This window comes from Amblyraja radiata, chromosome 4 (assembly GCF_010909765.2).
Source record: "Amblyraja radiata isolate CabotCenter1 chromosome 4, sAmbRad1.1.pri, whole genome shotgun sequence".
In the NCBI taxonomy this organism is placed as follows: Eukaryota; Metazoa; Chordata; class Chondrichthyes; order Rajiformes; family Rajidae; genus Amblyraja; species Amblyraja radiata.
Window position 1 is genome coordinate 77056107 of NC_045959.1, and position 21668 is coordinate 77077774.

At 43.1% G+C, this 21668-nt stretch overlaps 1 protein-coding gene and 1 long non-coding RNA gene across 2 annotated transcripts in view; one reads left to right on the forward strand and one right to left on the reverse strand.

The window, feature by feature from the left end:
• Window positions 1-2089: 2089 nt before the first annotated feature.
• rab2a (RAB2A, member RAS oncogene family) overlaps window positions 2090-21668 on the forward strand; it is a 66021-nt gene continuing 46442 nt past the window's right edge. The window contains exon 1 of the mRNA XM_033019778.1: window positions 2090-2253. Coding sequence (XP_032875669.1) covers window positions 2205-2253 — 49 coding nt within the window. The 5' untranslated portion in view covers window positions 2090-2204. The remainder of the gene's footprint in view (window positions 2254-21668) is intronic.
• LOC116972292 lies at window positions 5391-21515 on the reverse strand. The gene is made up of 3 exons (XR_004411761.1): window positions 21480-21515; window positions 14832-14835; window positions 5391-5625 (listed from the first exon to the last, which is right to left on the reverse strand). It is a non-coding gene; the product is annotated as an uncharacterized LOC116972292 (long non-coding RNA).

A 21668-nucleotide genomic window follows, 5' to 3' on the forward strand; every position in this document is an offset into this window, starting at 1 on the left:
CAATTGGGTTCAGATCAAGTGATTGACTTGCCCACTCCAGAATTGGTCTTTTTTTTGCTTTGAAAAACTCCTTTGTTGCTTTAGAGGTTTGTTTGGGATCATTGTCTTGCTGTAGAATGAACCGCCAGCCAATGTGTTTTGAGGCATCTGTTTGAACTTGAGCAGATAGGATGTGTCTATGCACTTCAGAATTAATTATACTACTACAATCAGCAGTTGTATCATCAATGAAGATAAGTGACCTAATACCTTCAGCAGCCATACATGTCCAGGCCATAACACCCCCACCACCATGTTTCACAGATGAGGTGGTATGTTTTGGATCTTGGGCAGTTCCTTCTCTCCTCCATACTTTGCTCTTGCCATCACTCTGACATAAATTAATCTTAGTCTCATCTGTCCACAAGACCTTATTCCAGAACTGTGGTTGCCCTTTTAAATACTTCTTGGCAAACTGTAACCCGGCCATCCTATGTTGCAGCTAATCAGTGGTTTGCGTCTTGTAGCGTAGCCACTGTATTTCTGTTCATGAAATCTTCTGCGGACAGTGATCATTGACAAATCCACACCTGACTCCTGAAGAGTGCTTCTGATCTGTCGGACAAGTTTTTTTTAATTATAGAGAGATTCTTCTGTCGTCAGCTGTGGAGGTCTTCCTTGGCCTGTCATTAGTAAGCTCACCAGTGCTCTCTTTCTTAATGATGTTCCATACAGTTGATGTTGGTAAGCCTAGGGTTTGGCTGATGTCTCTAACAGTATTATTCTTGTTTCTCAGTCTCAAAATGGTTTATTTGACTTTCATTGGCACAACTTTGGTCCTCATGTTGATAAACAGCAATAAAAGTTTCCAAAGGTGATGGAAAGACTGGAGAACACACCTGAGCAATTACAAACACCTGTGAAGCCATGTGTCCCAAACATTATGGTGCCCTGAAATGGGGGGGACTATGTATAAACACTGCTGTAATTACTACATGGTGAAACCAAAATGTATAAAAATACCCTTTAGTAAAATCTGACAATGTGCTCTTTAACCACATGTGATTTTTTGTTATTACAAATCTCAAATGATGGAGTACAGAGACAAATAAATAAATGATGGGATTTTCTCCCAAGCATTATGAAGGGCACTGTATACCAATGTAAAAGCATCTAAAGGTAATTCTCCTTTATTCACATAGATATAATATATAGTTTATTTCCACTTTGATATAATTATGGTTTATATCAAAACATGAACTTATCAGATAAATGCACCTGTATAAAAACTGAAGGTGGTGGTCAGCAATGAGCGATTTCTGTTCAGAAATTAACATATTATTCCAAATTCATATCACATATGTTAGTTAATGTTTACATGTGTTAGCATCTATTTTTGTCCCTTTATCTATCTGCAGATGAATGCCTCCCCTAAGTATTCCCTGCGATCGGGGATGATCGAGCTCTAGGTTCTGAGTGTCTTCCCAGTGGTGTGGAGGATTTTGTGTAGCAAAATCTCCCAGTTCTTTGAGATGCTTGATCTGGACAGTACAGCTGTACAAGTGGGTGGGAAATAGTGATGCCCAGTAAACCATGAGCTTTATGCCCGGTTTGAGATCTTGATTTTTGAACACCATGACTGTGCTGGTATATTGAATGCACAAGCGTTCATCGTTGGTCTGCTTTTGTGATGGTAGCTCCAAAGATATGGGAAGTGATCTTACTGTGAGCCTTTATATTTCGGGAGTGATGCCGAATAGCAGGGGAAGTTTAATTAAATGACTTAGATTTGTATGAAAATATGTTAGTTAGCAGATCAAGCAACATCTGTGTAGAGAAGTACAGGGTTAACATTTCTTCTCTTCACAAATACCACCTGACCTACAGAGGGTCCTCAGCATTAAATTCAACTTGACTTGATTCCCTGTTTTACATCATATTTCCAAGACAATGTGGGGTTTTCTTCCATCGTGTTGCAGATGGTTCGTGTGAGGTTTATGATCCCAGTGTTTGGGTGAATGAGTCGGCATGGACCTGCAAAGCGGCGAGCACTTGCGTGTGCGGACTCGGAGGCTGGCGAGGCGGTAGTTCGGGCGGGTGCCGCTGAGGGCGCTGTTAGCGGCCGGCTGCCAGCCCGGCATTTCCGCTGCTGACGTCGACAAGGAGCTGTTATTGTCGAGGAGGCGGCGGTAGCGGCGGCTTGAGTGAGCAGTCACCGCGGACACATGATGGCGTACGCTTACCTCTTCAAGTACATCATCATTGGGGATACAGGTGAGCCCTGGGCACAGTCGGGGTTTGCTGGTACAATGGGAGGGTGGGGAAAGGCACCCTTAGGCTTTGGTTTGGGCCTCCGCTCCCAGCCCATTGCCAGCTCACCCGGCCTTGCGTCTACCGCGGTTCGGCCCGCCTTGAGCTTGCGGGGGCTGGGTGTGGTGGAGCGACGCGGCTATTGGGAAAGGTTTTCGCTGGGCGCTCAGCTGTTTCCGCTCCTGTCTCCAAGTGCAGGCCCGTGGGCGTCCCTGTCAAAGGGGGCAGGGGCATTGTAGATCCCATCACTGAAACGTCACTAAATTGGGCCTTTAAGTGAGAGAAGATCCAAACTTCCTCTAGGCCTCGCCCGGATCCACGGCTGAGAGCCAGTGCTCGTCAACGCACTGTTTCGCCTGTAATTCGGTTAACGAGGCAAATCCGAGTTTTCTCTGAGGGCGCTCCCCGGGTTGGCGACAACTGCGTGTTGGGGTGGAGATTAACAGAATGGATGCAATTTGTGCCCTTACCACCAAAGGTCCGAATTTTCCATTGGGTAAACACAACTCAATTCTCGTATTACGGAAGTGTAGGAATTGCAGGTGAAAACAGTGCATCAATTTTCATGGACAAACGTATGACATCGCACTCTTTGCTTGGTACAACATTGTGAGAACAGATTTTGGGTATAATTTGGCGAATTGTGAGATTACGATAGGTGGAATCGCAGGAATAGATAATCTCAGCCAACGATTGGAAGGGTAGAAGTGAAAATATAATACAATCGAACTGATTTGAATGATGTATGAAAAGGCAGGGGTTCTTTACTCTTGCCCCACCATCTTAAAAAATCTCGACCCAAAACGTCACCCATTCCTTCAGAGATGCTGTCTGTCCCGTTGAGTTACTCCAGCATTTTATGTTTATTTTTGATTAAAACCAGCATCAACAGTTCTTTCCTACATATCTTAAAAAATATGCAGGTTGCTTGTATGAAGCTGAAATTTACAGCAGTTGACTCTTCATGTGATATTTTACAATGAAGACCTACCTGAGTGCAACCTGTTCTTAAAATATCAATGGATTGATTTTTTAAGAAAGAACTGATGCTGGAAAAATCGAAGGTAGACAAAAATGCTGGAGAAACTCAGATGTTGAGGCAGCATCTATGGAGTGAAGGAATAGTTTTAGGTCGAGACCCTTCTTCAGACTGATGTGGGGGGAGGGGGGTTGGAAGAAGAAAAGGGGGTTGGAAGAAGAAATGAAGGGGTGGAGACAGTAGGCTGTGGGAGAGCTGGTAGGGGAGGGGAAGGAGGGAGAAAGCAAGGACTACCTGAAATTGGAGGTCAATGTTCATACCGCTGGGGTGTAAACTACCCAAGTGAAATATGAGGTGCTGCTCCTCCAATTTGCGGTGGGACTCACTCTGGCCATGGAGGAAGCCCAGGACAGAAAGGTCGGATTTGGAATGGAAGGGGGAGTTGAAGTGCTGAGCCACCGACTGTCTCCGCCTCTTTCTTTCTTCTTCCCATCCACCCCCACATCAGTCTGAAGAAGGGTCTCGACCCGAAACGTCACTTATTCCTTTGCTCCATAGATGCTGCCTCACCCGCTGAGTTTCTCCAGCATTTTTGTCTACAGTGGATTGATTTTAAATGATCACCTTACTTGGAACTTGTCAAAAACAAACTTCAAACTGGTGCCAAACTTTAATTGGTGAATTCTATATTTTTTAATTTGTAGTTATCCTTGATTTGGTTCCATATAAAACTGCAACAGATAATTGATTTAGTCTCTGTGGGAAAGTTTTCAAACTACTGACAAATAATTCCTGTTCCGGTTCCGATGGCGCTGCAAGTTGGCTGCCTCGCCTGCAGCGGGTTCGTTGTTTTGACTTTTTTTTTTTTTTTGGTATGTCCAAAAGTATGTTTTAATGTTTTCTGTATGTCTTGTGTGGGGGGTGGTGGTGGGGGAAGAATAGGGGGAAACCGGTTTCAGGCACCCCCCTCGACGGAGATGCGACTTTCTTACTTGTCGCTTCTTTGCCCACCCCCCTCCTCGCGGCCTTACAGCTGGTTTGATGAGGCCTTTCCCGGAGTCGGGCCCAGAGCTTCAGCGACGGTGCAGTGGGGACTTTAACATCGCGGACTCCCTTGCCGGGGTTCGCCGGAGAAGCGCTCCGACCGCTGGCCTGTGGCCTACAACATCTTGGAGCCTCGGTCTGTGGAGCTTCTGGCGGCAGGCGTGGAGCAGGCCTTTCATCGTGGAACGGGCAATCCCTCGCCGAGGGTTGCCGGAGAAGAGCTCCGGCCTGCAGCATACAACATCTGGAAGCCACAGTCTCTGGTAAAGAGGTGGCCGATTTGAGAGCTCGGGGCCGCGGGGTGTGCTCGACCTGTCCCGTCGTCGGCGTTCCGACCATCCCGACCAGAGGGCTTGAACATCGGGCCGTCCGTAGCGGTGACTGCGGAAGGTCAGGGCCCCGACCAAGGGTGAACAAAGGAGGAGGAGGACTGTCTGAACAGTATTGCCTTCCACCACAGTGAAGAATGCTGGGGTGGATGTCTGTGTTGAATTGTGTTGAGTGTTGTGTCCTTTTTTAATTGTGACGCTGCATGGTAAATTACATTTCACTGCACCTTATGATGCATGTGACAAATAAATTTGAACTTGAACTTGAGAATAAATTAGTTATTGGAAACCAGCAGACTTGTAAAAAGGCAAGTCATGTAACTAATCTCATTGAGATTTTTGATGTTAAGTAATGAGGGGGCAATACTGTGATTATAGGTATACAGTTCCAAAAGTTGTTTGATAAACTGGATCATAGGAAGGTGGGTACTGGTGCTTCTTGGATATTAATTATTAATGACTTAGATTTACACAAGATAGGTTCACGGTTTGTGGACTACATACAGTGCCTTCCATCATTTATTTATTTGCCTCTGTACTCCACAATTTGAGATTTGTAACAGAAAAATTCACATGTGGTTAAAGTGCACATTGTCAGATTTTAATAAAGGCCATTTTTATACATTTTGGTTTCACCATGTAGAAATTACAACAGTGTTTATGCATAGTCCCCCCCCCCCCTCCCATTTCAGGGCACCATAATGTTTGGGACACAGCAATGTCATGTAAATGAAAGTAGTAATGTTTAGTATTTTGTAGCATATTCTTTGCATGCAATGACTGCTTGAAGTCTGTGATTCATTGACATCACCAGTTGCTGGGTGTCTTCTCTGGTAATGCTCTGCCACGCCTGAATTGCACCCATCTTTAACTTATACTTGTTTTGGGGGCTAGACCCTTCAGTTTTCTCTTCAGCATATAAACGACATGCTCAATTGGGTTCAAATCAGGTGATTGTCTTGGCCACTCCAGAATTGACAATTTCTTTGCTTTGAAAAACTCCTTTGTTGCTTTAGAAGCTTGTGTGGGATTATTGTCTTGCTGTAGAATGAACTGCTAACCAATGAGTTTTGAGGCATTTGTTTGAATTTGAGCAGATAGGATGTGTCTGTACACTTCAGAATTCATGATGTTACTACCATCAGCAGTTGTATCATCAATAAAGATAAGTGAGCCAGTACCTTCAGCAGCCATACATGTCCAGGCCATAACACCCCCACCACCGTGTTTCACAGATGAGGGGGGTATGTTTTGGATCTTGGGCAGTTCCTTCTCTCCTCCATACTTTGCTCTTGCCATCACTCTGACATAAGTTAATCTTCATCTCATCTGTCCACAAGACCTTATTCCAGAACTGTGGTTGCCCTTTTAAATACTTCTTGGCAAACTGTAACCCGCCATCCTATTTTTGCGGCTAACCAGTAGTTTGCATCTTGTTTGCAAATGTATAAAAATGGCCTATAATACAATCTGACAATGTGCACTTTAACCACATGTGATGTTTTTTTTTGTTGCAAATCTGAAATTGTGGAGTACAGAGGCAAATAAATGAATGTTTTTGTCCCAAACATTATGGAGGGCACTGTATAATGTGGTATTATGAGAATAATTTCACTTCCAATTCCAATCGAGGCACTTTAGGAAGTTTGTGACTGCCTGGAAAGGGTATGATAGGTTTACAAGAACTATTCCAGAATTAAGGGACTTGGGTTAAGTGCAAGGTTTCTGCCTAGAATAAATGGAGAAACTTGGTTTCAGTGGAACATCTAGAGCATTTAAAGTAGTTGCTGAAAGAGGCAAAATCTACATAGAAAAATCTTTTATAAACAAGAAACTGCAGATACTGATTTACAAAATAATACAGCGGATTAGGCAGCACCTCAGGAGAGCATGCAGGGCTCAAAATTAATGGTTGCCCGGTTGCCAATGGCCACCTAAAGCCCCGCCGGGCAACCTAAAAGCTGTGTCATTTTGGCCGGATTGGCCCCCCTCTCTTATCTCTCTCTGTCACTCTCCGTCTACGCCTGCCATCCATGTCCGGGTCTCCGCTCTATGATCTTTGCTCCGGCCGCTCCTCATCCGCTGACACGGCCTGCCGCCTTGCAGATGCGCACTGCCATGGCCAGCACATCCTCAGCTGCCCTGCACGTGCGCACTGCCACGGCCTGCACATCCTCTCCCTGCACATGCAGACTACCACGGCCAGCATATCATCGGCCGCCCTGCACATGCGCACTGCCACGACAGCTCGTCGGGGCCGTGCACTTTCTCCCTCCCTTTGCATTGTCGTTGATCTGGCTATATATATATATATATATATATATATATATATACACTCTCTCTCTCTCTCTTAGTTAATGACTTTATTTGAAGCAGAAATAATATGTGAATGCTTCATTGAGCATAATTCCGACTGGTAACTACGCATTATCGCACGCGTCATCCAAGCCGTCTTAAATGGCCACCTAAACTGTCATTTGGCAACCTAAAAAGCTGCCAGAAAAAAAAAAGCCCTGGCATGGATAGGTGACTCTTCGGGTCCTGACCCAAAACATCACCTGTCCATGTTCTCCAGAAAAACCTTCTACTTGGTGTATGATTAGCATTTGGAATGTTTTGACTGAACTGGTGGCAGGGCCGATTTTGGTTACAGTTTTCGGCGGCCAAAATACTTGAAAGGGAAAAAATGGTAGGGCTCCGCAGAAAAGATGTGTGATCGGGAATCGCTGTATTGCTTTTGCAGAAACCAGCAAGGTCTTGAAGCCTAGTTTGCCGTTACTATTCATGACTATTTTTGTAAGATGCATCAGGTCAGCTGGATAATACACGGTTGTTTTTATACTTTTCCATTTGTTTCTGTGCTGCGTCAATGTAAATTACTGTTCTTGCACTTTTGTGCTGAAGTACGATTGTGCTTAAGCATAGTAAGATTTTTACTGAACTGTATGCAAAACAGAAATTTCACTGTACAATAAAGTAATACCGAAAAAGATTATTACAGTGAAATCTACTTATTTAAGAAATACTGGAGAACAAGTGACTTTTTTAATTTAGTATATTTAGCATTAGCAACTGAGATATTAAGCATTAGCAACCGAGATGTTTAAAAAATGAAGTGAAAAATCTCCACACAGATAAACATAAAACAATTCTGGCCTGATTGTCAGAAAAAAATTAAATGACATACACAAGGCATGTTGGAAATATAACAAGAAAATTAGGCAGCTCTAGCTAGACAAGGCAAGGCCTAATTCATTATATGCTGAGCAATTAAACAATGTATTTGTAATTACTGGATGGTGTGTTTAAAGTAGCTTAATTTCATTTAATTAAAAACAAGAACTTTATCTTCTAGGCCCATTATTTTTTTTTTAAATCAAAATTCTACGGTGTATTTGTCTAACTTATTCTATGCTACCATATGGGTGCTCTGCTATTTTCAAATTTCCAAGCCCTGGTGAAACTCGTACTGGTTGATTAATGCTGGTGCACTTGTAACTTTTTGTATCTCATATGCATTTAAAAACAAATGGGTATCTAAAATTCTTGTGTTTGAATTTTGTGTACTGAATGTATTTATGAAAACTACTGGCAAATTGATCAACAAGCTAATCATGGATTTTAGCAACAAGGTAGGTTGACTAGGAACTTGCCACAATTTGACTCCAAAGTAGTTTTCTTATTAGTTCACAAATTGATATTAAAAAGAAATGGCTTTTAGGGAAAACTCAGTACAAATAACAACAGGGTAATCATGTAGCATTAGCAAATAACTAAATTGATTAGACAAAAATAAACATTTACAGAATCTCAAATTTGACTAAGCAAGTTCCTGATGAAGCAGTGTAATTGTTTAAAATGAAATTAAGTTGATGATTCACAACACATGTGCTCAAGGATATAGTCATTTGCTGGCACATGTAGGAGAGTTGGTACCTCAAACCTCCAGTGGCCAGGGCCGGATTTAGATGAAGAGGCCCCCCCCTCCAATCCCCCCACCCCACGACTAGAGGAAGATGGTCTACCAGATTGACACCGATTTGCGGCAGAGCGTAGCCAATGAGATAAGGGGCTGGAAAGCTGCGCTTTATTTATTTATTTGTCTATCTATTTATTTATTGTCAGTGCTAGTGTCGAGTTAAAACACTATTATTCTGAAATGGAGGGCAAGGAAAATTACTGAAGGGTTGTTTAGAGACTACAGTGCGTTGTGACAGCATATGTAAGAAAGGCCTATGACAGTGTCAAAAATATTATACACCTTGCAGGGCTCTCACTTAATTTGTTTTCTCTGTTAGCCGGGCAACCTTGGCAGCTTTTTAAGTTGCCAAATGACAGTTTAGGTGCTCATTTAAGACGGCTTGCATGGGGTGTGCTATAATGTGCTTTACGAAGTGGGTAGTTACCAGTCGGAATTATGCTCAATGAAGCATTCACATATTATTTCTGCTTCAAATAAAGTCACAAACTAAACATATACACCAATCAAGACATGATATATACCACAATGACATGCAGCAAAATTATAATACAGTATCTCAACTCTTTTTACACATTGCAATGAATGCAATTTCTATTATTTCTTTCCACTTCCAAACAAAAATGTGGTTGGATTATTCAGCGTATGATCAACCTCGGTGAGACCAAGCGCAGGCTTGGCGATCGCTTCGCACAACACCTCCACTCAGTTCGCAATATCCAACCTGATCTCCCGGTGGCTCAACACTTCAACTCCCATTCCGAATCCAGCCTTTCTGTCCTGGGCCTCCTCCATGGCCAGAGTGAGGCCCACCGCATATTGGAGGGGCAGCACCTCATATTTGCTTGGGTAGTTTACACCCCAGCGGTATGCACACTGGCTTCTCTAATTTCAGGTAGTCCTTGCTTTCTCCCGCCTTCCCCTCCCATTCCCAGCTCTCCCACAGCCTACTGTCTCCGCCTCTTCTGTTCTTTTTTATGTCATCCCCTCCCCCCCCCCCCGACATCAATCTGAAGAAGGGTCTCGACCCAAAGCGTCGTCTATTCTTTCGCCTTACCCGCTGATTTTCTCCAGCTTTTTTGTCTACCAATGGGATCCCACCACTGGCCACATCTTCCCATCTCCTCCCTTGTTGGCTTTCCGCAGGGACCGCTCCCTCCGTAACTCCCTGGTCAATTCGTCCCTTCCCACCCAAACCACCCCCTCTCCTGGCACTTTCCCTTGCAACCGCAGGAAATGCTACACTTGTCGTTTTAATTAAGTTCAAGACTATGGGGCTGTACATTGGCCATAAAGTTGCTGCCTAAAAGTGCCAGAGACTGATCCTGAATATGGGTGCTGTCTGTATGGAGTTTGCTCCTTTTCCCTTTGATCGCATGGGTTTTCTCCGGGTGCTCTTGTTTCCTTCCACATTCCAAAGGTGTGCAGGAACCTATTTCAGACCCAACCCAAAACGTAATATTTTCCTTTTGTCCAGAGATTCTGTCTGACCTGTTAAGTTACTCCAGCTTTTTGTGTCTATCTTCAGTTTAAACCAGCATCTGCAGTTCCTTCCTACACACACGATAATATACGATAGAACTTTATTAATGCCCGGAGGGAAATTGTGTGTGTGTGGGTATATATATTATACACCGACTCCAACTGGTCCAGAACGCAGCCGCCCGACTCATCACCCACACCAAATCCTGGCATCACATCACTCCAGTCCTCAAACAACTTCACTGGCTTCCCATCTCCCACCGGATCAACTACAAAATCCTGATCCTCATCTACAAAGCCCTCCACCATCTGGCCCCCCCCCCCATATCTCACTGACCTCCTCTCCCCCTACCAACCCTCACGGTCCCTCAGATCCACATCAGCTGGCCTCCTCTCCATCCACAAGTCCAACCTCCGCAGTTTTGGGGACAGAGCCTTCTCCAGGGCAGCTCCCAGGCTCTGGAACTCCCTCCCCCAACTGATCCGCAATTCCGTGTCCCTCACCATCTTCCAGTCCCGCCTCAAGACCCATCTCTTCACCTCTGCCTATCCTTAGCCCAACGCCCCCCTCCCTTTTCATCTGTGCATTAATTGCCTCATATTGTGTTTTGTATTGAATTCTGTCTTTACTTTGTGTACTAGTCCTGTCTCTACTATTTATTTCATTCCCCTTACATGTTTTTCCTCTACCTGCTAAATTTTTGTAAGGTGTCCTTGAGACTCTTGAAAGGCGCCAATAAATAATTTTAAAAATTATTATTATTATATATATTTATATAGTTATATATTCATATATAAATATACACCGTTTTGTTTTCTCGTTTATAACTTTGTTTACAGAGTACTATGTTTACATATCCTGTTGTGATGCTGCAAGTAAGGATTTCATTGTTCTAACTGGGACGTGAGAGAATAAAACACTTTTGACTCTTACTCCGCTAATGTGTGGGAAAGAACTAGTGTACGGGTGATCAGTGGTCGGCGTGGACTCGGTGGGCTGAAGGGCCTGTTTCCACGCTTTATCTTTAAATTAAACTAAAGACACTAAAACCAGAGGGAGTCTAACGAAGGGTCTCTACCCGAAACGTCACCCAATTTCTTCTATCCTGAGTTGCTGGCTGCTCCATGGAGTTCACCCGCACAATTAAAGCATGGAATATTCTTCACCCTACCATAGTTACCCAACCAGGTGCAACTAAATTTAAGGAACCTCTTTTTTCGCCAAGAACCCTTTTTTGCTTAAGTTCCAAGTCAAGGGTCAAGAGTTTTGTTGTCATGTGTCCCAGATAGGACAATGAAATTCTTGCTTGCTGCAGCACAACAGAATCAATGAACATAATACAGGACATAAAAGTTCAGTGTGTTTATATACCATAGACCATATATATACACAATAAATAAACAGATAAAATGCAATAGGCTGTTATTGTTCAGCCCTCTACCACCTCCAGTTTAAATTCCATTTAGAATATTTATGGAGGACCAGGAAACCAGAAGCAAGAGTTACTCCAGGGAGTTACTCCTGATCCAGGGTCAGGGAGTGATTCTGCGTTAGTTTTCAGCGGTTGCGGCGAGGCAGCGAGTGTGCAAGGCGGCCTGCCGTGGGAGAGCGGAGACCCGACTGTCCGGACAAGGATGCGGGGCGGAGACGGAGAGATAGAGAGGGGGGCCCGCCCAGAGTTGAACGCCAGGTGTCCTGCCTTGGCCGGAGGCACCCTAAATTTCAAGGCACTAGGCTTAGCAATGTTACACAATTTTGAGATGTAAAAAATCAAGTCTGTAATTTATCCCATCAGATAAAGCATAAAAATAAGTTTAATTTGACACCTAATTCACTTTCATATCTCATGTATTTAAAAAGTTATGGCCATTTTCATACTCGGAAATTAGCATCTTGTTCCCTATTGATTTTCTATGGACGTAACAAAAAGGCTGTGATCGTGGACAGTCAAAAGCCCATAACTTTCTTAAAAATTAAGAGAACTGAATGAAATTTTCAGTTATCATAGATTGAACCATTCTGAAACAAATATAAAATAATCTTACTTGGATGACCTGAAATTAAAGCATATAATTAGTTAGTTACCCAAGTGTAGCTAATTTCAAACTTCAATTACTAGATCTAAACATCTATCCATTTCTTAATAAATGATTAACATTTTTAAATAGCCTAAGTGTGCAAATAATATTCATAAATAATTCACATTAAAACATGATTTTTAAATCTAATTTACATTAATTTATAGGCCAAATGGAAGGAATTTAGTGTTCAATTGCTGTAAATTAAAGTCCATTTTAAATCAGCTTTCTAGTGGGATCCTGTGAACGCGCTGGTTTAGAACGTTCACATTGCGGTAGATTTGTGCCCCAAATGCCCAGAAAAATACTGCGGGATATAATGGGGCCAAAATGAGCTACTCGCAATATTAAACTTTGTATAAAGGGATCTTAAGAAGCCCTTTTTAATGTAAAAATAAGCTACATACCTTCTGTGGTTTGCTCTATGCGACCCTGCGGTTGCATGATACATTATCATGGTATATGGACACATTTATCTGTTTTGTAGTAAATGCCTACTATTTTCTGTGTGCTTAAGCAAAGCAAGAATTTCATTGTCCTATACAGGGACACATGACAATAAACTCACTTGAACTTGAACTTGGTGGTCGCGGGTTTAGAGATTGATTTTTAAACTGCTATAACTATTATCCAAGGCCTTTAAAACTAATAATAGTTTTTGCGACGGGGTCTTCCAGCGATTTTTCGTTAATAATTAACTAAGCTGAACATCTTCGATTTGAACAGCCTAGAGAAAATCGCGTTTTAAACCCGCCCCCCTCTAAACGGCGCCAAAATCGCGCGCACCCGCAGCGACAGATTTTCAGCGACGCTTCAGGTAGGCTTTGCAACATACCTACTAGGCTTCAGCCTATGAAGCCTAGTGGTAAATCCGGATCTGCGAGGCCCCCCTAGATCTCGAGGCCCTAAGCTGAAGCTTGTCCAGCTTATACGTAAATCCGGTCCTGCCAGTGGCTGGGGTTCAGTCTGATCTTTGGTGCTGTCTGTTTGTGCATTCTCCCTGTAACTTTCTGGGTTTCCTCAAGTTGCTCTAGTTTCCTTCCACAACCCAAAGATGTGTGGTTTGGCAGATTAATTGGCTGCTGTAAAATGCAGCGTGTAGGTGAATTGTGGAATTTGGTGCGACTTCATGCGACTATTGGTGAGAAATGGGATCCGTTTATGATTAGTGTAAATGAGTGTTTGCAGTCAATGCAGACTCTGAGCTGAAGGGTCTGTTTCTATCCCGTCTGGCTCAGCTCACCTTTGCATGATTTATCAGGTACAAATGAAGAGCAGCTTTTTTCTTAAACTAATAATATTCCTGACTTGAATACTGTTTAGCACCTGCCTTTAGATGAACATTTGGCATCTGTAGCTGGGCTTCTTTCTGTAAGGCAAAACCAAGTAATAGCTCAAGTGACAGCGAGGTATGTCTCCCGGATGAACTGAATGTTTTTTATGCTCACTTCGTAAGGGAGATTATTGATGTACATTCTCGGGGCCCTCAGCCCCCCCCCCCCCCCTACGACACTGTAATTTCAGTCAACAAACTCTCAGAAAGTATCTGTCCCCGATGACCTGGCCACATTCTTAAAAACCTGCATGAAACAAGTGGCCGAAGTTTTTGCAGACATTTTATACCTCTCACTTGCTTTAAAGGGACATGATAATATCTGTGCCCGAGAAGAGTAGGATGACATGCCTCAATGACTACTGATGGGTGGTACTAATACCTCCGGTGATTACGTGTTTTGAGATATGAAGCATATCAATTCCTGCCTTAGTAACGCCCTGGACCCACTACAATTTGCCTACTGCCATAACAGATCAATAGGGGATGTGATGTTGCTGGCTCTCCACTGTGCTGGACTCTTTGGATAATTTAAAAAAATGGACATCACATTGTTATTCATTTATTGCAACTTGGCAATGAACTACATCATCCTCTCCAAACTTATCAAACATCAGGAACTGGGTTTCATTGCGCATCCCTTTGAAATTGGTTATCGGATTCATCATCAGCAGGTCGCAATTAGTATAAATTGGCAACAATACTTAAGCCTCAATATCCATCATCACGAGGGCTCCTTAAGGCTGTGTATTCAGTCCCATACTCTTCTACACACCTATGACTATGTAGCCAGACATCGCTTCAATGCCATATTTAAATTTGTTGTACAAATATAACGTATACGTATAACATAGCAAAGATTAGTGGGAAGCCAGTGGATTGGGAAGCTAAAAAGGCAATACTGGGAGAAAAGATGAAATACGAAGGTAAGCTAGCCAATGATATAAAAGAGGATAGCAAGCGTTTCTTCAGTTATAGAAAGAGACAAGAGTGGAAGTTGGGCCACTGGAGAATGATGCAGGAGAAGTGATAGTGGGGAATAAACAAATGGCAGAGGAGTTGAATAACTTTTTTGTATCAGTCTTCACAGTGGAAGACATCAGCAATTTGTCTGAAATTCAGGAGAGTCAGGGATTGGAAGTTAGTGGGGTAGCTATTTCTTGGGAGAAGGTGTATCTTTCTATGGGAAGGAGTCCTCGCCACCCAGTGATGACCCATTCTCCTGTCTCCTATGGTCCTCCTCATCTTGGACTCCCCAGGACTCCGTTCTACCCCAGCTAGACATTTCCATTTCTAACTGGTATCAACAGTCTTGACTTTACTACTCCCCTTACCTACTCTGACCTCTTCTCCCCTCCCCCTCCGAATGTACAGCCCTCCGCTCAATTTGTAACAATCCCGACATTAACATCAAATCCGCTGATAAAGGAGGGGTCGTGGTAGTCGGGCAGGCTGACCTCTACCGGGTGGAGGCCAGGTGCCAGCTCTTGGACACCTCCTCCTACCTCTGGACCATGACGCCATAGATGAGCACCAGGCCATTATCTCTCAGACCATCTTTGGTTTTATCACTTCTGACTGGCTGCCCTCCACGGTTTCCAATCTTATTGTTCCCCAGCCCCGTACAGCCCAGTTTTACCTCCCCCCACCAAAAATCCAGAGGCAGAACTGGAGGCACGGTGTCACAGAGGTAGAGTTGTTGCCTTACAGCGCCAGAGACCCAGGTTTGATCCTGTCTATGGAGTTTGTACGCTCTCGCCGTGACCTTGTGGGTTTTTTCCAGGATCTCTGGTTTCTTCTCACACTCCCAAGAGGTAGAAGTTTGTGGGTTAATTTGCTTGGTATAATTGTAAATTGTCCCTAGTTTGTGCAGGATAGTGTGGGGACCACTGATCGACGTGTACGTGGTGGGCCAAAGAACCTTTTTCCATGTTGTATCTCTAAACTAAACTAAACTGCCCTGGCAGACCCATTGTTTCTGTCTGCTCTCACCCCCTGAAATCATTTTCACATACTTCAATATCATCCTGTCCCAATCCCTTCCTACCTATGTCCATGACACCTCAGACACCCTTCGAGTCTGAAGAAGGGTTCTGACCGGAAAGGTCACCCATTTTTCTCCAGAGATGCTGCCTGACCTGCTGAGTTGCTCCAGCACTTTGTGTCTATCCTCAAAATTTGGCACCTAGGTTGATGTCAGCTAGTCCATCTGGTTATGTTTTTACTGATTTAATACAACTGTATTGATATGAAATGGTTTACTGGGACTTTCTGGAGGGAAGTTAGGAATCGGCCTTTTTGCTGTGGGTCCAGAGTTTCATATGTTTTAGACCAAGGAAGGATATCACCTGTATAGCTCTGACGGCTGTTGGTGGTAGTCGACTTGTGCAGTAACATAACCTCTGGCCACGTTTTGCTGCAGTTCTGTGGTGCTGTTGGAATTATCTTCTTTCTGCTGGTCTGGCGATTCAGGAGCCATGAATTATTGGGTACTAGTTTCTGTTAAATCTTCTGGCTTACCTTCAAGGTGGAAATGCTGCACATACCATAAGCTACATCATTCAGTATGATTTTCTACTGAGTTGCTGGGTTCAAGAATATTAATATCGTTTTATTAGATATTTTGATATTTTACACAATTTAAAGTTTCATGTTAAATGGCATTTTGCATAACCTTTTCTCACACTTTAATAGGCTAGGTATAGTTTTTAGGGAAGTTAACTAGTACATTTTGACTGACCAAGGAAATGTTTTCCATTCGCTTTATTTGACAAATCACTGAGGAGTTTTGTCATAATTAAAATAGTGTACTTCAGTAAGAAGTTGGGTTTTGTCTTTTGGAATAGAATTTAAAAACTTTTTTTTTAATTATTCTGCTGTACCATTGTGTGATTAAATGGCACAATCTAAGTTTCAACAAATATGTGGTTAATGCTACATTTAGCTTTAGTTTAGAGATACAGCGTGGAAACGGGCCCTTCGGCCTACTGAGTCCACACCGACCATCAATCACCTGGACACTCGTTCCATGTTATCCCAGTTTCACATCCACTCCCTACAAACTGGGGGGAATTTACGAATCTGCAAGTCTTCAGAATATGGGAGAAAACCCATGCGGTTCCAGCGAGAATGTATAAACTCCCTACAGACAGAACTCGTAGTCAGGATCGAACTCGGATCTCTGGCGCTGAAAGGCAGCAACTACTGCTGCACCACTGTACCGCCTCCTATTTGTGCACCTTAATTGCTTGGCCAATTTATCATGGCTGCTCTTTTGTTGCCAGCAGATCAACTGTCAAACTTGGTATCTACTGAATTGTAACGATTGTGAATAGATTCTGTTACGAAATTAGTTTTCATATGTTTAAAATGTGCAATTGTTACTACACTGAATTTAATTAATTGAATTGATTGAAAAATACAACATAGAAAGAGGCCCTTTGGCTCACCGATTCCACTCCGACCATCAATTACATGTCACAAGTTCTGTCATCCCACTTTTGCATCCGCTCCTTACAATGCTGGGGCAATTTAGAGACCAATTAATCTACATGTCCTTGGGATGCGGGAGGAAACTGCATCCCAAGGAAACCTCCTGAAGCTAACTTTGCACCGAAAGCACCCAAGGTCAGGATCGAACCTTTGTCACTGATGGTGAGGCAGCAGCTCTATCAGCTGTGCCACCCCTGCCATTATGCTGTAATTTGTCTGTTGAAAGACTTTTGTGTAGAACATGTCATTCTAATTGAAATAATTATTGCCTAAAATTCAATAACTTTGGGAGTAATGTGCAAGTTTTTATTCTGACAGCTTTGAAACACTGCCTTCATCATGCATGCTTGTTGGTTAAATTCTTAATGCAAGTTAAATCGTTCCACTGCCAGTAAAAGCTCCAAGAGCCGTAACACTAGGTAGACCTGAATTTGAAAGAGCAAAATATTCTTCTATTTTGGGTCATAATTAAGGCCAAGACAGTAGGAAAACTTACTTCCCCCATTTCACTAGACTGTAATCCTCTTGTCAATGTGATCAATTTATTCTGAAGCACTTTTCTTAGTTTGAACTGCTTTTGAACACAAACACAAAATTTGTAAAACTTTTACTTAATAAAACACTAGTATTTTTAAAGCAGAGATTGACAGGTTCTTAATTAGTAAGGGTGTCAAAGGTTATGGGGCGAAGCTAGGAGAATGGAATGGAATACTTTATTGTCACGTGAAAAGGCACAGTGAAATTCTTTGCTTGCATACCCAAGTTATGCAAATAGCAGCCACCTACGGCGCTGATAAAGTTACAAAGTACGCCGGCTCCTCCTTTGTTCTCTTGATTGAGAGGGAACGAGGGATCAGCTGTGATTGAATGGCAGTAGACTAGATGGGCCAAATGGCTTATATCTGCTCCTGTGACATCAACACTGTAATGCAATGTTTGGAAATTATATTTTGCATGAAATTCATATTCATTTTCTTAATTGAGCATTTTGGCTGTAATAGTTAGATTAGATTAGATTAGATTTGTTTATTGTCATTCAGACTTTTCGGTCTGAACAAAATTTCGTTTTGTTTCCCTGCAGTCATACATATAATTAAAAAATGACAAAAACACACAATCAACACAAATTTAACATCCACCACAGTGAGTTCACCAAACACCAAACAAAAAGTCGCATCCCCCGAAGGAAGAGACCAAAACATGTTTCTCCCACCCCACCCACACACACACACAACTTAATAAAACAAAATTAACTAAAACATGACAAGGAACAAAAAGAAAGAAAAAAAACAGACGGACTGCAGGTGGACGCAGCTGTTAAGCCAGCGCCGCCATCTTGTAATGGCACCTGCCCCCCTTAGTTGGCACCTGCCCCCCTTCCCCGTGATAACCCCCCCCCCCCCCCCCCCCCCCCCAATGGTTCTTTTTCCGTCTTTTCGCCGAGCTCTCCCACACGCTGGCACGGGGGCTTCCGGGGCTGAGCCGATGGCTGATGCTCCTCCGGGACACGCAAGAAGGGAGAGGAGCAGAAACCTTGAGATCCTGGGGAGGGAGAGTGGGGAAGGAGAGGGGATAGAGGGAGAGGAGGGAGTGACTAAGGGTAGGGGAAAGGAGAGCGGTGAGGGAGGGATTGGGAGAGGGAGGATGTGAGGTGAATGGGAGGAGGGAGAATAGAGGGAAGGAGGGGGGAGTAGAGGAGAGCGGAAGTGGGGGAGGCAGGGAGTGGGGAATAGAGGGAGAAGAGGGCAGTGGGGAGGTGAGGAGGGATAGTTTGGGGGATAGGGGTGGGTGAGTGGGGGATAGAGGGATAGGCGGGGGTAGGGAGGGTAGAGGAATTATGGAGGGATGGAATGACTTGAGGGTAGTGGAAAGGTGGGGGAGGGATTGGGGAGGAGGAGAGGGGAAAGAAGAGGGAGGGTGAAGAGGAGCGGGAGGGAATGAGGGGAAATGAGCTGCGCCTGTGCAGTTGGGGACGATGGGTGAGTGGTGGATTATTGCATTGGGGGACCAAGCCTCCTGTGTGTCAGGGACCCAATGGGTCCCACTTGTCTAGTTGATGTATTAATATGGGGTGAGGTAATCGCAATTGACTGCCTTCTTGGACAACCCTTAAAACAGTGGAGAGAGCTAATTACACAAACAACAGCTGTGCTTTCATCATCAGTGTTGGTACCAGCCAGTAAACCACAGGCAGTAACAAATATGCTATTATGTTAAGCAAAGAAATGAAATTGCATTGTTTGCAGTTGTATGGTGTATTAAGATTCCCAGCTTTTGTGGCCAAAACCATTAAAACACATTATCAAAGGCATTTATTTTAATTCGAACAAAATCTGAGATAAGGAGTTTGAATTTAATCCCAATATAAAGTATATTGTAATTGAAAGTTTTTAAATATATCCCCATTGAAACTTACCAAAGAATAAAAAGCCTGGACAGTGGATGTGGAGAGGATATTTCCAGTAACGGGAGAGTCTAGGACCAGTGGGCACAACCTCAGAATAAAAGGACATACCTTCAGAAAGGAGATGAGAAGGAGATTCTGTTGCCGAAGGGTGGTGAATTTGTGGAATTCTCTGCCATAGACGTTTGTGGAGGCCTTTGTTGAGTCAGTGGAGATTGACAGGTTTTTGATTAGTAATGGTGTCAAAGGTTATTGGGAGTAGACGGGAATGGGGTTGAGAAGGAAAGATGGATCAGCCATGATTGAATGGGGGAGCAGACTCGATGGGCCGGTTGGCCTATTCTGCTCCTCTGACATGAACTTCTCCATAGGTGCTGACAATGTGATATTTACTCAAACCCTTGCTTTTAGTTTGGGTCTATGCAATTTCTACCATTGGCCCAAGATGTTATCCCTGCACTTACCCACTTATTAATACTCCTGTCATGACTTTATTGAAATATCTGCTACCCAACAGTGACATTGGTGTTTGCAAATTTCCTTTTAACGGTAGGACATGCATCGATATATAGTTTTTCATTGCTTTGAAACATTTCAGACCATGCATTGGTATGCTGGCCCTTGCTTACCACTCGGTATACAGTGCCCTCCATAATATTTGGGACAAAGACCCATCATTTATTTATATGCCTCTGTACACCACAATTTCAGATTTGTAATCGAAAAAAATCACATGGTTAAAGTGCACATTGTCAGATGTTATTAAAGGCCATTTTTATACATTTTGGTTTCACCATGTACAAATTACAGCTGTGTTTATACATAGTCGCCCCCCCCCCCCCCCCCCCATTTCAGGGCACCATGATGTTTGGGACACATGGCTTCACAGTTGTTTGTAATTGCTCAGGTGTGTTTAATTGCGTCTTTAATGCAGGTATAAGAGAACTCTCAGCACCTAGTCGTTCCTCCAGTCTTTCCGTCACCTTTGAAAACATTTATTGCTGTTTATCAACATGAGGACCAAAGTGCCAATGAAAGTCAAAGAAACCATTATGAGAGTAATAAACAACAATAAAACTGTTAGCGACATCAGCCAAACCTCAGGCTTACCAAAATCAACTGTTTGGAATATCATTTAGAAGAAAGAGAGCACTGATGATCTTACTAATCGCTAAGGGACTGACAGGCCAAGGAAGACCTCCACAGCTGGTCTGACAGATCAGAAACACTCTTCAGGAGTCGGGTGTGGATTTGTCAATGACCACTGTCTGCAGAAGACTTCATGAACAGAAATACAGAGGCTACATTGCAAGATGCAAACCACTGGTTAGCCGCAAAAATAGGATGACCGGGTTACAGTTTGCCAAGAAGTACTTAAAAGAACAACCACAGTTCTGGAAAAAGGTCTTGTGGACAGATGAGACGAAGATTAACTTATATCAGAGTGATGGCAAGAGAAAAGTATGGAGGAGAGAGGGAACTGCCCAAGATCCAAAGCATACCAGCTCATCTGTGAACACACAGTTGTGGGGGTGTTATGGCCTGGACATGTATGGCTGCTGAAGGTACTGGCTCACTTATTTTCATTGATGATACAACTGCTGAAGGTAGTAGCATAATGAATCCCGAAGTGTATAGACACATCCTATCTACTCAAGTTCAAACAAATGCCTCAAAATTCATTGGCCGGCAGTTCATTCTACAGCAAGACAATGATCCCAAACATACTGCTAAAGCAACAAAGGAGTTTTTCAAAGCTTAAAACATGGTTAATTCTGGAGTGGCCATCAATCACCCGATCTGAATCCAATTGAGCATGCCCTTTTATATGCTGAAGAGAAAACTGAAGAGGTCTAGCCCCTAAAACAAGCATAAACTAAAGATGGCTGCAATACAGACCTGGCAGAGCATCAACAGGAAGACACCGAGAAACTGGTGATGTCCCTGAACCACAGATTTCAAGCAGTCATTGTATGCAAAGGATATGCAACAAAATACTAAACATGACTACTTTCATTTACATGACATTGCTGTGTCCTAAACATTATGGTGCCCTGAAATGGGAGGACTGTATAAACACTGCTGTAATTTATATATGGTGAAACGAAAATGTATAAAAACGGCCTATATTAAAATCTGACAATGTGCACTTTAACCACATATGGTTTTTTTCTATTACAAATCTCAAATTGTGTACAGAGGCAAATAAATGAATGATGGATCTTTGTCCTAAATATTATGGAGGGCACTGTATGTTC